General features: G+C 39.8%; 1 protein-coding gene across 3 annotated transcripts in view; it reads left to right on the plus strand.

Annotated features, from left to right (window-relative positions):
* The window catches only part of STOM (stomatin), a 37,941-nt gene that overhangs the window by 7,603 nt on the left and 12,562 nt on the right, over positions 1-17,776 (plus strand). For 2 of the 3 annotated variants that reach the window (XR_010119981.1, XM_055271268.2), the window contains exons 2-6: positions 6,849-6,952; positions 8,360-8,432; positions 9,713-9,795; positions 13,741-13,944; positions 14,906-15,040. Coding sequence is in view for 2 of the 3 variants with exons in the window: in XM_055271268.2 (XP_055127243.1) it covers positions 6,849-6,952; positions 8,360-8,432; positions 9,713-9,795; positions 13,741-13,944; positions 14,906-15,040 (599 nt within the window). In the remaining variant the exon portion in view is untranslated. The remainder of the gene's footprint in view (positions 1-6,848; positions 6,953-8,359; positions 8,433-9,712; positions 9,796-13,740; positions 13,945-14,905; positions 15,041-17,776) is intronic. The other variant, XM_055271270.2, reaches the window with a different exon arrangement.

Here is a 17,776-nt window from a genome sequence, read left to right on the forward strand (position 1 = left end):
CCTACTTCACAGATTTTTGTAAACATTATATGTTTACAGGTATGTAAGGAGGAGCTACATGTGGCTAACATGTCATAGGAATTCATAAATGGTAGTTATTAGGAGTAGTAATAAAAGATACCTTCAGAATGAGAGAATTTTAAGAGTTGTATAATTTCATCTTTTCAGAAAAATTAACTTACATAGGAAATAAGCAGGTACAGAAACACTGCTAAATATATATTCAATGCAGCAGTTTCTAAGTGAGAAATTTGGACACAACAAATTTCATATGAAACAATGGAGTTAATTAATCTTTAATAATGATAAAGAATATGTACTGATATGAAAACATGTTCATAACATGGATGGGAGGGAGAAGATTTTAAATCACTGTATATACCATTCTTTCATTATTGAAAAAATACAGGCTAGAAAAGGTTTAAAAGACGTATATCAAGGCAAAAAACATCCAGAGATAAAGTATAGATAATTTTTCTGTTTGTTGAGCTGTCGTTTCTAATTTTTATAGTAACTTTTGCTTTTAAAGTAAAAAAGCAATTTTAGAAAATGTATGTGAGTTTCCTGGAGGTAAGCCCAACTTGAATGTTCAATAGAAAAATTCAAATGTACAGGCTTATGTCCATATTCAGACCCTTCTTTGATTAGCTAAAAGTTTATTCTACTGCCATTTTGGTAATAAAAGAAAAAAAAATACTCTAAACCAGGGGTCCCCAACTCCCAGGCCACAGACGGATCAGATCAGCAACATTAGATTCTCATAAGAGCACGAACCCTGTTGTGAATTGCACATGTGAGGGATCTAGGTTGTGTGTTCCTTATGAGAACCTAATGCCTGATGATCTGTGGTGGAACAGTTTCATCCCAAAACCATGCTCCCCAACCCTTTCCTGTGGAAAAATTGTCTTCTGCAAAACTGGTGCCTGGTGCCCAAAAGGTTGGGGACCATTGCTCTAAACTATGGCAAAGTAGTATTTACAACCAAGTATCATAGGATCCCTAATTTTTAGGAATGTTCTCAACCAGCAAAATGCCCACAAGTGGCCGGGCGCATTGGCTCACGCTTGTAATCCCAGCACTTTGGGAGGCCGAGGCGGGCAGATCACGAGGTCAGGAGATCGAGACCATCCTGGCTAACACGGCGAAACCCCGTCTCTACTAAAAATACAAAAAACTAGCCAGGCATGGTGGTGGGCGCCTGTAGTCCCAGCTACTGGGGAGGTTGAGGCAGAATAGCATGAACCTGGGAGGCAGAGCTTGCGGTGAGCCAAGATCTCGCCACTGCACTCCAGCCTGGGTGACAGATTGAGATTATGTCTTAAAAAAAAAAAAAAGTCCACAAGTGTATTAACCAAAATATCACTATTTGTCCCTTTCCCCATAAAACTGGTAGGAAGGATTCAGTCCTAAAGTAATACATGGGAAACTTGAAGGAAATGAATTTCCTGAGATTGTGGTGAGTGAGAATTTCTTTTCTCTTATTCCCAGAAGTGGTAGATGACTAAAGGTTCATTTATAGGCCTGCTAGAGTTTAAGCCTCACCTCTGAGCTATGCATTTATAGCACAACGTGCTATAAATAGGCACAGCTGGAATTAAGAGGGCTTTCTCTGTAGAAACATCAGAGTTCATTCTCAGAACTCTAGTGATGCATTCCCAACTTAGACACTGTGTACCTTTTTGAGGTGTAACCAGGTGGGGAAGAATTTTGAGAGTTGAAGATAGGATACTTTCATTTTAAAGGCATTAGAAAAATATGAAAGTGCCATTTTCCCAGTGTATACACTGATTATTCCTAGCCAAGCATTTGATATGTGAAAGACCAAATCCAGTTTTCAAAATGCGTACTTAATTCCTTGTTCCTGGTGATTTTCAATCCCATATACACATCTGGGGTTTTCAAAAACACAATGTGACATGGGAACTGACACAAAAAAAATTGGGCTGAACTTTTTGGCTTGTCCTCATGTAGATCATAAATGAACTTCTTGAGAGTGTTTGAATGTCCCAGCCTAGCCAGACTGGGGGCAGGTATGAAGCAAAGGGCAAATTAAATTGTTTAAAAGGCTTTTTTTTTGGAGATGGAGTATCGCTCTGGCTGGAGTGCAGTGGCGCAATCTCGGCTCACTGCAAGCTCCGCCTCCCGGGTTCACGCCATTCTCCTGCCTCAGCCTTCCGAGTAGCTGGGACTACAGGCGCCCGCCACCACGCCCGGCTAATTTTTTGTATTTTTAGTAGAGACGGGGTTTCACCGTGGTCTCGATCTCCTGACCTCGTGATCCGCCCGCCTCGGTCTCCCAAAGTGCTGGGATTACAAGCGTGAGCCACCGCCCCCGTTCTAAAAGGCTTTTGATCAAAAAGGGTAAGTGCTATTTTCCCATTTTTCTTCATGAAGATACAAACACTTAAGTAAAATAGAAGGATTACAGAAAACTATCATCTAAATTTACTGATCATTTTATCTGTATTCTACAAGGCCAGCCTAATAATCTTTACTTTCCACCGGTAAAGAAACTAAGGTTCAAAGAGGTAAAGATCATGCAACTAAGAAGTATCAGAAGTGAAATTCAAATATAGTTACTCCTTGTTCCTAGGGAATCTCAGTGTAATAAGGGATATAAATGCACAAGAAATTAAAATATTAGATTAAAAAATAATAGAAGATTAAAATCCTACATTGGAAGGTCAATTAAAAATAAATAAAAAATAAAAGATTAGACAAGATATAAGTGCATAAGATAATTTTCAAAAAATGCTATCGAGATTCAAAGGAAAGAAAAAACATATCTAGCTAGAAAACTTGCTGGGAAGTATTTTATTTTATATCTATTCTACTATGCAGGATACTGTGCTAGACATTGAGAATATAAAAGTGAATAAGCAACATCCTTGCCCTCAGGGAGTTTTTACTCTAGTAGTTATGGGAGACTTGGACAGTATTTGAAAAGGCGCCAAATGCTGTCAGATAAATAAGTATTTGTGGTCAATCTGTCCTTGTTTGGAATTCATTTCACCCTGGAAATCTAGACCTATGTCTGTCACAGAGCCTTGAAACTGTCTTTTGCTATAAATAGGCATGGGTGGCATTAAGAGGACTTCCTCTGTAAAAGTATCACATTTCATTCTCACAACTCCAGTCATGTTTTCCCAGTTTGGATACTGTCTTGAGAAAGTGCTCAACCATGAAAACATCCTTATGAGGATTTTTTTTATTGAGGGGTAAATTTAGAACACGGGCTTTGGAGTAAGATGACCCATATTTGAGCCCCAGGTCCTCCATTGTGTGACTTTGGGAAAGTTAAATGTTGCTTTAGTTAGCTCATTTGTAAAAGGGAGTTAAAAATACCCTCACAGGGCTGTTGTAAGAGTTAAATGAGATACGTGTCTAAAGTAACTTTAAAAAATACCTGGGGTATGGACAACCCCTCAAAACAGCCACTGTTGTTATGATCAGTTATGGTAATACTAGATAAAGCTTTCTTCACAAACAGTACTGTGGCCCTGCTTTGAATATTCTCTCAGTGAATATGTCTGTACCCCTAAATTATAACTTAGAAACCTCTAGGATTACTTTAGATCATTGTATTTAAGTATACGTGAAGACATTTACCTCACACTATGACACGGGATCAGAAAACTGCAAAGTCACATACAACCCAAGTACTCACTATATTTCTGATTTTTCATCCTATGTTTTAGAGCACTTGACCTGGGTGCCAACATGTGTCTCTCTTCTCCCATGTTCCCAGCCTGAACACTGCTTATTTCTTGGCCTCCTATTTATTCCAAGTGCCATCTTACTGCCATTTTGCCCTTTCTTCTGAGCAGTAACATGTGCCTGGCATACCTTTTCTCCCCTCTGTCATTAAAATAGCTCCTGAAAATACAGCAGAAGCCTTCCAAGTGGTCGATAAGAAAATCTCTTGTATCCCTTGGCCTTCTCAGTCCCTATGTCCTCTACAGAAAGGAAAAGCAAACCAAAAATGAGGACGACACTGGATACAGACAATAGGAACACAACATTGAGGTGATGGGAGTTCCCAGGATGATAGTGAAAGCAATTGCAGAATGATAGCCATGCACACCAGATGAAGGAAGTCCACACAAGGCTCTGAGAGAGAATTCTTTCAGAAGATAAAATTGATAGTATACCTGACCTCTTTGAGAGGAAATTTAGACAATTGATTTAAGGTTGGATCAATAAGTACGTTGAAAACCGAACAAAGGGAAAAAATAAGACAATAACTCCAGAAAAAACAAAAATGGTACAGGAAGAGAAAACCAGTGATACCTCACTACTTGGCTTAGCTTTAAATTGCACTTATAAATTCATAACATAAAATCTCATATTGATCTAAATGAAGTTATGACATAATCATATTGGAAAGATAGGTTTAAGTATGTGGTGGGGGGAAGGGGGAGGAAAGGGAACTAAATCCTTTTCTGTAGTAGAAAGTTAATAGTCCTCAAAACTGAAAAAGCAAGAAGTAACAAAACAAGCATTTCCTTTTTTCCTTCCTTCCTTCCTTCCCTCCTTTCTTTTCTTTTCTTTCTTTTCTTTCTTTCTTTCCTCGCTTTGTTGCCCAGGCTGGGATACATCACAGCTCACTGCAGCCATGAACTCCCAGGCTCAAGCAATCCCCCTATTTCAGTCTCCTCAGTAGCTGGGACTACAGGTGTGTGCCACCACACCCAGCTAATTTTTTTTAAAAAGTTTCAAGTAGAGATGGGAGTCTCACTAGGTTGCCCATGCTGGTCTCAAACTCCTGAGCTCAAGCAATCTTCCCATCTCAGCTTCCCAAAGTGCTGGGATTATAGGCATGAGCCACCGTGCCTGGCAGAAGCATATTATTATTATTATTATTATTGTTATTTTAAGTAGGGACAGAGTCTCCCTATGTTGCCCAGGCTAGTCTCAAACTCCTGGGCTCAAGGGATCCTCCCTCCTCAGCCTCCCAAAGTGCTGGGATTATAGGCGTGAGCCCCTGTACCCAGCCGCAAAGCATATTATTTAGAAACATGGAGGTAGATATCAAAATGGTCAAAATTGCAAATGTTTTTGAGGAGGAGGAAATTGGAAGAGGTGAGCATGGGAATGCCCTTTTTTGTACTAATCTTACAGAATGGTTTGACTTTTTAAACTTTATGCAAGTGTAACTTCAAAAACACAAATGCACAGCCACGAAGGCCAAAAAAGAAGGTAAAAGAGAAATAGCTACAGGGAAGAAAAATAGGTTACACATTTTATTTATTTATTTATTTTTTAAAATATCATTTAAGGCCGGGCACAGTGGCTTATGCCTGTAATCCCAGCACTTTGGAAGGCCATGATGGGCAGATCACTTGATGTCAGGAGTTCGAGAGCAGCCTGGCCAACATGGTAAAACTCCATCTCTACTAAATACAAAAAGTAGCCGAGCCTGGTGACGGGTGGCTGTAATCCCAGCTATTCAGGAGACTGAGACAGGAGAATCGCATGAACCCAGGAGGTGGAGGTTGCAGTGAGGTGACATTGTGCTACTGCACTCCAGCCTGGGCAACAGGGCGAGACTCTGTCTCAAAAAATAAATAAATAAATAAATCATTTAAAAATATGGTGTGTACACAAGGAAAATTTTCAAAGAATATACGAAAATACCTCTGAATTTAAAGTAATTTTTCCCTCCTTTGTTATACTTCTGTGAATTTTTTGCATTATTACCTTTGTAATCAGACGGAAAAGCTGTTTCATATTACAGGAACAGGAAACAATTAGAAATGTGACAGGAAAACTATGTACAAAGATGTTCACTACAACACTGTTTATAGCACTAAGAAATCAAACAACCTGTGTAATCAGGAAGTGGGCAACAAATGATGCTGCATAAACCTAGTGAAATATTTTACAGGTGTAATTTTTAAAAAGAGGCTCTAAACAACTTTATACTCATATCACATGATTTTCACCTTTAATCATACTGTACTCCTAGCTAAAATGCTGTAATGCCTTTTCCCTCTTTCCCTTTTCTCTTTTCTTTTCTTTTCTTTTGACAGACTCTTCCTGTGTTGCCCAGGCTGGAGTGCAGTGGTGCAATCTCAGCTCACTGCAACCTCCACCTCCTGGGTTCATGCAATTCTCCTTCCTCAGCCTTCCCAGTATCTGGGATTACAGGCAATCGCCACAACACCTAGCTAATTTTTGTATTTTTAGTAGAGACGGGGTTTTATCATGTTGATCAGGCTGGTCTCAAACTGTTGACCTCAAGTGATCCACCTGTCTCGGCCTCCCAAAGTGCTGGGATTACAGGCGTGACCCACCATGCCCAGCGTCCACTTTCTTTTCATTGATATTTTCTTACTATTACATCCTTCAGGAAACTCTCTGACAGCCACCATCACCTCCCCACCCCATTCCATTCTCACCTCCATCCTAACTGCATGAGTTAACTCATTCTGTGTCTTCAAAATATTCTGAACAGATACTCTATATCTGTACTTACCACCTAATATTATAATTATGTGTTTGTCTGACTTTCTCACTAAACTTCAACCCTGAAAGCTGGGATTGGGTCTTACTCATTGTTATCACTTCAGTACAAAGCAGAGGGCCTAATAAATAGTAGATACTTAATAAATGTTTGCTGAATAAAGTAATGAGTAATGTGGAAATATACTTGTGTTATGACATTACATAGATAAGGGAAAGTAGTACCTACACTTCAGGGCTGTATGAGGATTAGATGGGGAAATTCATGTAAAACAGCTGGTGTAATGCCAAGCACATAGGTGTTCAGCGAATGGTAAGTATGAAGATGGTGGTGATTATGCTAGTAACAGTTGTGAGAGTTGTATATTTTTTGTTTTCAACAGACAGCCCCAGTAAAGGCCTTGGACCTTGCGGATGGATTTTGGTGGCGTTCTCATTCTTATTCACAGTTATAACTTTCCCAATCTCAATATGGATGTGCATAAAGGTAAAGAACATTTTATTCACTTCTGGGAAGGGGTCAGCTCCTACCTCCATAAACCTACTTCGTGTGTGCCTGTGTGTGTGTGAGAAAGAGACAGACTGTCTCTCTCTTATAATTCTTATTTCTTCATCTTTCTTTTGGAAAATTTATTCTTCTACCCACCTATTAAAATGGAACCTTAGAACTTCTTTTCAGCCATTGCCCTTCCCCGTGGGCTAACGTAAGGATCACCATCAAAAATTTCCTGGGGCCAGGGATGTGAGATGGTTCTGAGAGAACAAGTTCTTCAGAGTTAGGATGGCGGGGTTTGACTGCTGGCTTTACTGTTTATTGTGTGACCTTTGCTGTTTCCTCACCTGTAAAATGGGAGAAAGTAACAGTACCTACTTCATAGGAGTGTTGCGAGGATTAAATGAATTATGTGTCTAAATGTACTTATCACAATGCCTGGCACATCATAAATACCCTCAGTGCTGGTTATTTTTTCTACAAAGTTGTTAATACTTTGATATATGACTATCATTTACTTATTTCTAAGAAGATAAAATATGCTCCAAGCATTCTCAGATCAATTTATTCTTAAGGGAATCAGAAGAAAAACTGTGAAGACTTCAGCTTTTTGTTTTTCTGAATTAACAGTGCATGAGTAATTTTTTTTTTTTTTTTTTTTTTTTTTTTGAGCCAGAGTCTCAGTCTGTCTCCCAGGCTGGAGTGCAGTGGCACAATCTCGGCGCACTACAACCTCCGCCTCCCGGGTTCAAGTGATTCTCCTGCCTCAGCCTCCCATGTAGCTGGGATTATTGATATTATTATTATTTTTTTTTTTTTGAGACAGAGTCACCCTGTGGCCCAGGCTGGAGTGCAGTGGTGCGATCTCGGCTCACTGCAACCACCACCTTCCAGGTTCAAGTGATTCTCCTGCCTCATCCTCCCGAGTAGCTGGGATTACAGGCGCCCGCCACCATACCTGGATAATTTTTGTATTTTTAGTAGAGACGGGGTTTTACCATGTTGGCCAGGCTGGTCTTGAACTCCTAACCTCCGTGATCTGCCCACCCCGGCCTCCCAAAATGCTGAAATTATAGGCGTGTGCCACCATGCCTGGCCTGCATGAGTAACTGAATAACAATGTTAACAGCTGAGGAGTGAGGTTATAGATTTGTTTCTGTATACTATTCTGTCCTTCCTAAATTTATACAGTGAATATTTTTGCTTTTGTAATCAGTAAGAAAATAATAAATAAGCTTTGAGAAGGTAAACACTGGACATGTGATTTATAGATATGATCTGGATCTAAAGAAAAAAGATGAGGCATCTAATCTGTTTAGAGCAGAAATATATATTTAAGAAGCCATGCATGTAAATATTTGTACTCTTCATGTTAAATTATCATTCATGTTTTTATTCTAGATTATAAAAGAGTATGAAAGAGCCATCATCTTTAGATTGGGTCGCATTTTACAAGGAGGAGCCAAAGGACCTGGTCAGTACTGGGATTCTAGATTGTTTGTCTGAAAACTGAAGTTCTTTTTATTTTTTTAAATTTTTATTTAGTTGTTTTTTTAAAGACAGGGTGTCATTCCATCGCCCAGGCTGGAGCGCAGTGGCATGCTCATGTCTCACTGCAGCCTTGAACTCCTGACCTCAAGCAATCATCCCACCCCAGCCTCCCAAAGCACTAAGATTACAGACGTGCCCAGCCTAAAATTTTTTTATTGATGGATTTCCCTTATGAGGGCCTCTTCTACTCTGTCTTAGATAAGAGTTCATGTAGCATGAGTTGTATAACAATAGCAGTGGTTCTAGCCAATCTTTTGTTACCCTTTCCTTCCTACCCTTCCCCTCCCATTTGAGCTGATAAGATTACCACTTAGGCCAAGAATAGTACAGCTATACAAATTTGAGCATGAGAATCTCTACCAAAGAAAGACTTTCAGTCATTCATTTGGCAAACCAGTTAAGCTCCTACTGTGTTCCAGGCTCTGGGAATTCAAGGCAGACTAAAACACAGTCCCTACCCTCAAGGATCTTCCTGTCTAGTGGTAGGAACCAACAAGGAAACAGATAGCTACAATCCTATGTAATAAGTATTATGATCAAGTACTCACAGAGAGCTGTGAGTAAAGAGAAAACCAGAGAAGTGTTACTGATCTGAACTAGTAGTAGGCTGAGGCAAGGCTTTCTGGAAGTTACATCTTGACTGAGTCTTGAGGTCTGAAAGGGTGTTAACCAACAGGAGGTGTTTGCAGCGGAAATAGCAACATACACAAAGCAACAAAGAGGAGAGTATTGCAGATTCAAGAAACTGCAAGTAGATCAGTCCAGCAAGAGTGCAGGGTGTGAAGAGAGGGGAAGTGGCTGAAGAGGGGAACAAAGGCGGGTTATGCAGGACCATGCGTGGGGGAGGGTTTGTATTTTAGGGGGGATTGCTCTGCTTGCAGCTTAGGAAATAGATTATCGGAGAGAAACTACAAAAAATAGAAAGATGGCCTGGGAAACGATTGCATTGGTCCCAGTGGGGCGGTGGGGGGAAGAGTGATAGCAACAGTGGATTAAGGAAATGAACTCCACAGACCTTAGTGGGGACAGTCAAATGTGGGAAGTAAGCAAGAGGAATCAAAGTTATCATTCCTGGCTTCTGGCTCATTCACAAAGATGAACTGGTGACTTTTCAGTTCACTAGGTTGATTTTCTTAAAACTGAATGGAGAAGTGAACTGATTAGGTTGCTGGTGTCTATATAATGTGTGTATCTTTGTTGTAGGTTTGTTTTTTATTCTGCCATGCACTGACAGCTTCATCAAAGTGGACATGAGAACTATTTCATTTGATATTCCTCCTCAGGAGGTAAGGTTTTCTTTGAATAACTGAGATATCATATGTGAAAGTGCTTTACAATGAGGGACAGAATAGTTAGAATATAGGCTTTATTTATTTATTTATTTTAAATTTTTGTTTGTTGGTTGGTTTTAATCGCTCTGTTGCCCAGGCTGGAGTGCGGTGCAGCTCTGTTCTGTTGGAACATAGTGCGGTCCAGCTCTGTTCTATTGTTCAGTCTTGCTCTGTTGCCCAGGCTGGAGTGCGGTAGTGCAATCTCAGCTCACTGCAACCTCCGCCGTCTGGGTTCAAGTGATTCTAGTGCCTCAGCCTCCTGAGTAGCTGAGACTATAGATGTGCGCCACCACGCCTGGCTAATTTTTTTGTATTTTTAGTAGAGACGGGATTTTGCCATGTTGGCCAGGCTGGTCTCAAACTCCTGACCTCAGGTGATCCGTGCTGGGATTACAGGCGTGAGCCACCGTGCCCTGCCAGAGCATAGGCTTTAGACCTTGACTGCCTTCAGCATTTCTAGCTCAGTGACCTTAAGCAAGTTCTTTAACTTTTCTGTGCCTCAGTTTCCTCATCCAGAAAATAGAGATTGTAATAGTAAGAACTACTGTATAGGGTGGTTCTGAGAAGTGAGATATATGTGCCAAGTGCTTAGAGCAATGGCTGATAAATAGTGAGTGCTATATAAGTTCTTACTGTTACTATTACACTTGGCCTTTTGAGTGCATGGGTTTTGCTTACAGGGATTCAGCCAACCACAGACTGAAAATATTAGGAAAAAACTCCACAAAGTTCCAAGAAGCAAAACTTGAATTTGACATGCATCAAGCATGGCATTGAATCCACATGAATAAAGTGATGTGTAGGTATTGTATTGGATAATAGAAGTAATCTAGAGATGATTTAAGGTGCACAGGAAAATGTACATAGATTATACAGTTGGCTCCATGGATCAAAAATATTTGGGGAAAAAAGCAATAGACAATGATACAATAATACAAATTTTTAAAAATAGTATAGTATAGCAACTATTTACATAGTATTTACATTGTGTTAAGTATTATAAGTACTCTAGAAAGGATTTAATGTACAAAGGAGGATGTGCATAAGTTATATGCAAATATCGTGCCGCTGTGTATAAGAGACTTGAGCATCCTTGGATTTTGGTATCCTCTGGGGGTCCTAGAATCAGTCTCCCACAGATACCGAGGGATGATTATTACAAAACATAGTGTAATGCTAATGTAAGCATAATAATATCATCATTGTTATTACTATCACCATTTTTACTACCACATTTCTCTTCTATGGGTTTCTGATAGAAAACCCTATTAGTACATTTTTTTTTTCTTAAGGTTTTATTCTAGATAAATTGGTTAGACACCAAAGAATTAGAATCTGCTTGTTGGGCATTTTAGATAAAACATAATATTTTATACTAGTGATTATTTTGTGCCTTTTCAAACTATTTCACAAATACTATCATAGACGAAACTCACGGCAGAATCCCTAGAAAGTATATAGTTGCAGTGAAACAAAGGAATTCCTCCAAATTACAGTGGCAGAGCCAAGACTAAAATTGAGCTCTTTGGATTCCTTGTGTAGTGCTGTTTTTTCCACAGCTCCATGCTAAATGCATGGTACATGAACTCCCTTATAGCCCCCAAAAAAGTGATGGCCATCCTGGGAACCATGTTTTTAGGAGGCTTGATAACAGTTGCATACAGAAAACCTAAAAACATCATGAAGGGGGAAGGACAGAAGAACGCTGTCAGTGTTTCCTGGCCAAAGGCCAGATACTCAGCATGGTGATGGAGCCTGGCCATGTTGCCTTCTCATGTCACAAATACCAGAAACCAGCTTAGGAACTTCCTTGTTGGTACTGATCCAAGAAGTGGGTGGGGTCAGACTTTATAATCCACCCAAAGTTAGTGATGCCAGAAATCATTTTGCCCACATTTTACTCATAAGAACAAGAATGAGAGTATCACTGTATTCTCTGTATGTTTTCCCATCGTCTAAGGAAGATTGAGTCTCAGAAGGAGCCCCTTTCAGGGTAGCTGGGCATTCTGGCATTTTCCACTATAAACATTACAGACATCTGGCAGAGTTGCTGTTTAAGCTTCTGCTTTCCAGTGGCTCTCTCCTCTTCTGCAAGCTGCTGAATGCAAAGCAGATTAGAACTTGGCAGCAATCCTTTTTCTGATCCCCTGTGAAGTTTCTGTGAAGGGAAGTTGCCTATGATAAACAGTAGGCAGAGAAGCTGTAGCTTTAGAAAGAAGCTGTGGCAAAGTCAAAGTGGCAAGAATTTGGGAATGACACACATTTTCCCATCATGTCATGGGAAATAATTATTTTTCATACAAGATGGTAATACACTGTACATTTATTTATAAATCCTCCACTTCTCTTCCATGTTAGAAGTATTTTGAGATTACTAAAAAAGGATCACCGCTTTGATGTCTGGCAGGGCTAAACAGCCATGTAACAACATTGTTGTTATTACCTTCCATTTTCATAGCTGTTTACTCTTTCAAAAGGGCTTCATTCACAAGTATGTTCTTATTTGATCTTCACAGAAATTTGGATAGAATTAGGCAGTATTGTTAGCGCAATCTCACAAATGAGGAATCTGTTGCTCAAATGGGTTAAAAGCCTTGCTAGAGGCCATCCAGGGACCTAAGGCAGAGCTGGGACTCAGTTCAGGTCTCCTAACTCTCACTCCTGTGTTCCTCTTCAGTCACTGTTCTCAGGACCACATTTCAGTTCAGTTCATCTCTCATTTATTGACTAACCACTATGTTTCAAGCACTCTGCCAGTGTTAGAGTTACAAAGAATTGCCCTTAAGAAGTTCATAGTCTAAGAGAGAATTAGAAATGCGGATAAATAATGTCACTACAGTAAGGTGCAGTGGATGTGCAAGGGAAGAGTGCTTAACTCTGCCAAGTAAGTCAAGAAAGTTTCACAGAGAGAAGGACATTTAAATGATCAGTAGAAAGGTGCCAGCCTGATGTTGTGAGTGAGAGAGGCTGGAATTCCCAGGCTGGAGCAATCTTCCTGCCTCAGCCTCCTGAGTGGCTGGAACTACAGGTGTATGCCATCATGCCCAGCTGGCTTGTTTATTATTGTCTAAATTAACTTATTACAGTTAATCAAGTCAATGTTTTATTCAGTAAAGTTACCACCATTATCCAAGATGAAATAATAAGGCAGCTCTTATGTGCCAGGAACTTTTCTGAGCACTTGAATGTATTTAACACATTAATTCTAGCAAGAATGCAAAGTAGGTACTATTATTAATCTCTACTTTACAAATGAGAAAACTGAGTCCCAGTGAGTTTTAAGTGATTGATGTAACTGTTTTCCTGGAGCCTCTCACTCAGATAACTTCTTAGCTTAAAACAAAAATATGTCATGTTTAGCATTTTTATGTAGCATGCTGTAAAATATGTTTTTATGCTGACCTTGCCCTTTAAAAACATTCCCCATGCACTTTTTGTTCCAGTAATACTGTGCAACTTGTAGTTTATCAAACCTTGACTCTCTAGTGCCTCTCTCTTGAATATTCTTCCACTCCACCCAACACCCTCAGAAAAATTGTATTCCTTTCTTGAAGATTCAATTCAGGTATCACCCCTGCCACCCACAGCTGCCCCTAAGAGCTTCCTTTGATTCCCTAACCTCCTTCAAAGTAGGAACCAAGTTTTTTCCTACCTTAATCCCTGGTACCTAGTACAGTGCCTGCTGTTGAGTGATACCTCGATATTATTTGTATGATTGAATGAATTAATGGACCTGAATAATTTATTTTATTAAATCTTAAAAGATATAATTAACTTTCTGATGCCTTACTAAAGAAAATCAGCTAGTGTTATAAGATACTCTGTAGAATAACATTCCTTACAGTTATGTTAAAAAAAAAAGTCATTGACAGATGTAAAATTGCTTCCTTCATCTTGTAGATCCTCACAAAGGATTCAGTGACAATTAGTGTGGATGGTGTGGTCTATTACCGTGTTCAGAATGCAACCCTGGCTGTGGCAAATATCACCAATGCTGACTCAGCGACCCGTCTTTTGGCACAAACTACTCTGAGGAATGTTCTGGGCACCAAGAACCTTTCTCAGATCCTCTCTGACAGAGAAGAAATTGCACACAACATGCAGGTGGGGAGTGCGTCGATGCTGTTACCCCCTAGAAGCTGAAAAATGAAGCAAAGAGTCAATGGTTGTTTGAGAACCTTTTATTAAGTTGTGGGGGTCTGTGGCCTTTGTTTTTCTTCATAGTAAAATTTTTAAAATTTGGCAGGAGGGGACATTTTTCACATTAGCAGTTCATGAATTAATAACACTACTGCATGCATTTTTTAAAAATTTTCTTCAGTGTGTATTTTTTTCCAGAATCAGTAATAACCTTTTTGTTTAGGACAGAGGCTATTCTACAAGATAGTGTAGATATTCCTAAAGCTTTATTCTGTGTGTGAGTCCCATGAATTATAACTGTTGTGCTTTCCAGTCTTTCTTGAGTAACGGATATTCAGTTAAGCACAGCTTATTCAAAGAAGATAAAGTGCTATAACTCTGGATTCTTATTATTTGTATAGACTGCATCGTAGGTAAAATCTATGATCGTATTTGATATCCACAACAACCTATGAAATAGATGTGTGGTTTCATTCCTGACATTCTAAAGGGAGGAAGTTGAAGCACAAAGGAGTAATATGGCTTACACAGAGTCACATTAGCTCAGGAGTTGGCAAACTGTAGCCTACAGGCTGTAGTTTTTGTAAGTAAAGTTTGACTGGAGTATAGCCATAGCCATTTATTTATATATTATCCATGGCTGCTTTTGACTACAGCAGCTGGGTTAAATAGTTGAGATAGAGACTACAAACAAACAATTACTATATGGCCCTTTTAGAAGAAGCTGCTAACCCCTGCATTAGCTTGTTAGCAACAGAATCAGGATCAGTGAGCCAGCCCCTGCATCACCATTCCTTCCACCATGGAGTAACTGTCTCTCCACAACTCTCCCCAGCACCTTATCTCCAAATCCCAATGAATACAGCCTCTGTCAGCAACTGGGCTGGGCTGAGCAGATTTAGCTTGCCTTCTCTCTTCCTAACAGTCTACTCTGGATGATGCCACTGATGCCTGGGGAATAAAGGTGGAGCGTGTGGAAATTAAGGATGTGAAACTACCTGTGCAGCTCCAGAGAGCTATGGCTGCAGAAGCAGAAGCGTCCCGTGAGGCCCGCGCCAAGGTAACATTTTTTTTTAAACTTGTTTTTCTTACTGAGTTTTCTCTTTTATTAATAATTATAAAAAAAGTAAAACATGCTTGCTGTAAAAAATTGAAATAATCTTGAAGTGGTAAAGTTAGTAGAAGTGAAAGCCCTCCCCGTAACTTCAAATCATATTCCCCCAGAGGTCACCACTCTTAACAGTTGAGTGTATTTGGATTTTATTTGACCAGGCTTTTGGATTACTGGCTTGTTTGTTTTACAAAAGTAGGGTTATACTGCACATGTTGTTCTGTGCTCTGCTTTTTTCATTTAATATTAATATCTATGGGCATATCAGTACATATAGAGTTACCTCATTCTTTTATGACTGTGTATACCATACTTTATTCTTCCAATTCAATATTAAGGTCAAATTAACAGTTCCAACTTCGGAGCAAGTGGGTCATCATTCCATCCATACCACCCATCTCTTACTTATTTTTGGCTTCTTTTTTGTTCTTTTTCTTTTCTCAGGCTCTTTTCCCCTTTTACTGTTTCCTATTCCTCATTCTCTCTTTTCCTCTTGTTTATATTCTCTTACTTTAACATCTGCCTTTTTTCTTCCTTCTTTTCATCATCATCTGCCTATGTCTTAAGCCTGCATGGGTGGCATGTCCCCTCTGGGAGGCACTGAGGAAATATTTGTTAACCTAACCTAGAAAAGAGTATCTTTAAAGATGATAATGTGTAAAAGTTCAGGGATATCTCACCAAACCCAAGGGTAGGAAGTAGGGGCAAGTCTCACCAAAATAGGAACCAGAAGGCAGTCCAGGGAACTAGTCATTCCCTTTCCTGTGCCACGTCTCACTGTAGATAGCTTGTGGTGGAGAATGTCTAGCTCCCAGGTTTACATGTCTGCCAGGTGAACACTAAAGAACACAGACCAGCCCTAATTCCACATTCACAGAAGAGAGATTCTTTTTGGTCCAACTTTGGTCAAAGTGCAAAGATAGCATAATAATATGGTTCCACAGCCCTATGCCTGTGAATGGGTTGAAGAAGAGGAGCAGTTTTCATAGGAGGAGTTGCTGTGAACTTGACAAATCTCCCAAGACACAAGGAGCAAACCAATTTGTTGTTGTTAGAAAATAGTAGTAGCTGGTGGTAACTGGCTGACCACAGAACCCTGTTCTTTTCTTAGGATGCCCTTTAAGCCACAAACTGGTCACTATAATTTCTTAGCCAGCATTAAATAGGATAGTAGCTCATTGGACATGCGACTTCAGAATTGTGTATTAACCAGAATTTTTAGGTTTGCCTAATATGATCATTGTTGCTTTGTGATGATAACCTGCTAGTACTGCAGAACCCTCAAGTGCCTTCTTTCAAAACCATTACATTTAGAAGATTAAGTTATGTTTATGATGTTATTAAATGTGCCTATCATCTACTTATTTTGAAAATTAGGAATTGCCTTTAACTAGAATATGTTATTAGCCAAAAGCCGCATTTCCATACCAGATTGAATAATAGAATATACCATACATATACTATGTAGAATGTCAGAGCCCAAAGGATCCTTAGAGATTATCTTCCATAGGTGGCAAATACCTAGCCCAGATGCTACCACTCCATCCTACTATTCCCACACTAGTAATTAACCACAGCACTGTTTTCCACTGAGCTTAGACTTGGCCTCAGAACCCTTCTATAGCACTCCAGGTAACAACCCTCAACTGCTTAGAGTTAGCTCTAAAAAACAAAACTTGAGGCCAAGCGCAGTGGCTCACCTCTGTAATCCCAGCACTTTGGGAGGCTGAGGTGGGTGGATCACCTGAGGTGAGGAGTTCAAGACCAGCCTGGCCAACATGGTGAAACCCCATCTTTACTAAAAATACAAAGAATAGCCCGGCGTGGTGGTAGGCGCCTGTAATCCCAGCTACTGGGGAGGCTGAGACAGGAGAATTGCTTGAACCCTGGAGGTGGAGGTTGTGGTGAGCTGAGATTGCGCCACTGTACTTCAGCCCAGGCGACAGAGCAAGACGTCTTCTCAAAAAAATTAAATAAATAATAAAAACTTAAAAAAAATGAAACTTGTTTGCCATCACACTATTCAAAGGGAAAATTGAAGCCCTGAAAAGTTAAGTGACATCCACAAGGTTGCACAGTTGATTAGTGGCAGTGGAAATAAGAATTCCCCTCTGCTCCTCACTGCCTCCTCTAGGACTGACTTCCCAGGATGAGCCTCTTCCATAGCATTCTTAAGAGTTTGGAAAGAAAATTTCTGTCTTCCCTTTATAACAGTAAGAAAAGATAGAAGACACCGCTTAGAATTCTGAATTGCCATGCTCCCACTTGGACGGGGCTGTAGGGTTAGTCTAGAAGCAGTCTCATGAACCTGGGCAGCGACTGTCTTGGAGTTCACACACAGAATCACAATGAGCCTAGCCTTTCTGTAAAATACAGTAACCCTGCAACAACCATAGGCTTATTGTATTGAAATTCTCATGGAAAATAGGGGGGGTCACAGTTTCTTCAACAAATAAATTGCACAGGAAAGGTGAGATAGAGTGGAATAATCTAAAGATTAAGAGACTTTATAGAAAAATTCCTTAGGCTAATTAGCCATCTGGAAAATGCAAATTCACATTATAAGCAGATGTCACACTAGGCAGCTATCAGAATGGCCTGAAAAGAATGGAAAAGAACCAAGTGTGGGTGAGAGAGGAACTAGAACTCTCATATTCTGCTGGTGGCAGTGTAACTTAATACAAC

This window comes from Symphalangus syndactylus, chromosome 3 (assembly GCF_028878055.3).
Source record: "Symphalangus syndactylus isolate Jambi chromosome 3, NHGRI_mSymSyn1-v2.1_pri, whole genome shotgun sequence".
Classification (NCBI taxonomy): Eukaryota; Metazoa; Chordata; class Mammalia; order Primates; family Hylobatidae; genus Symphalangus; species Symphalangus syndactylus.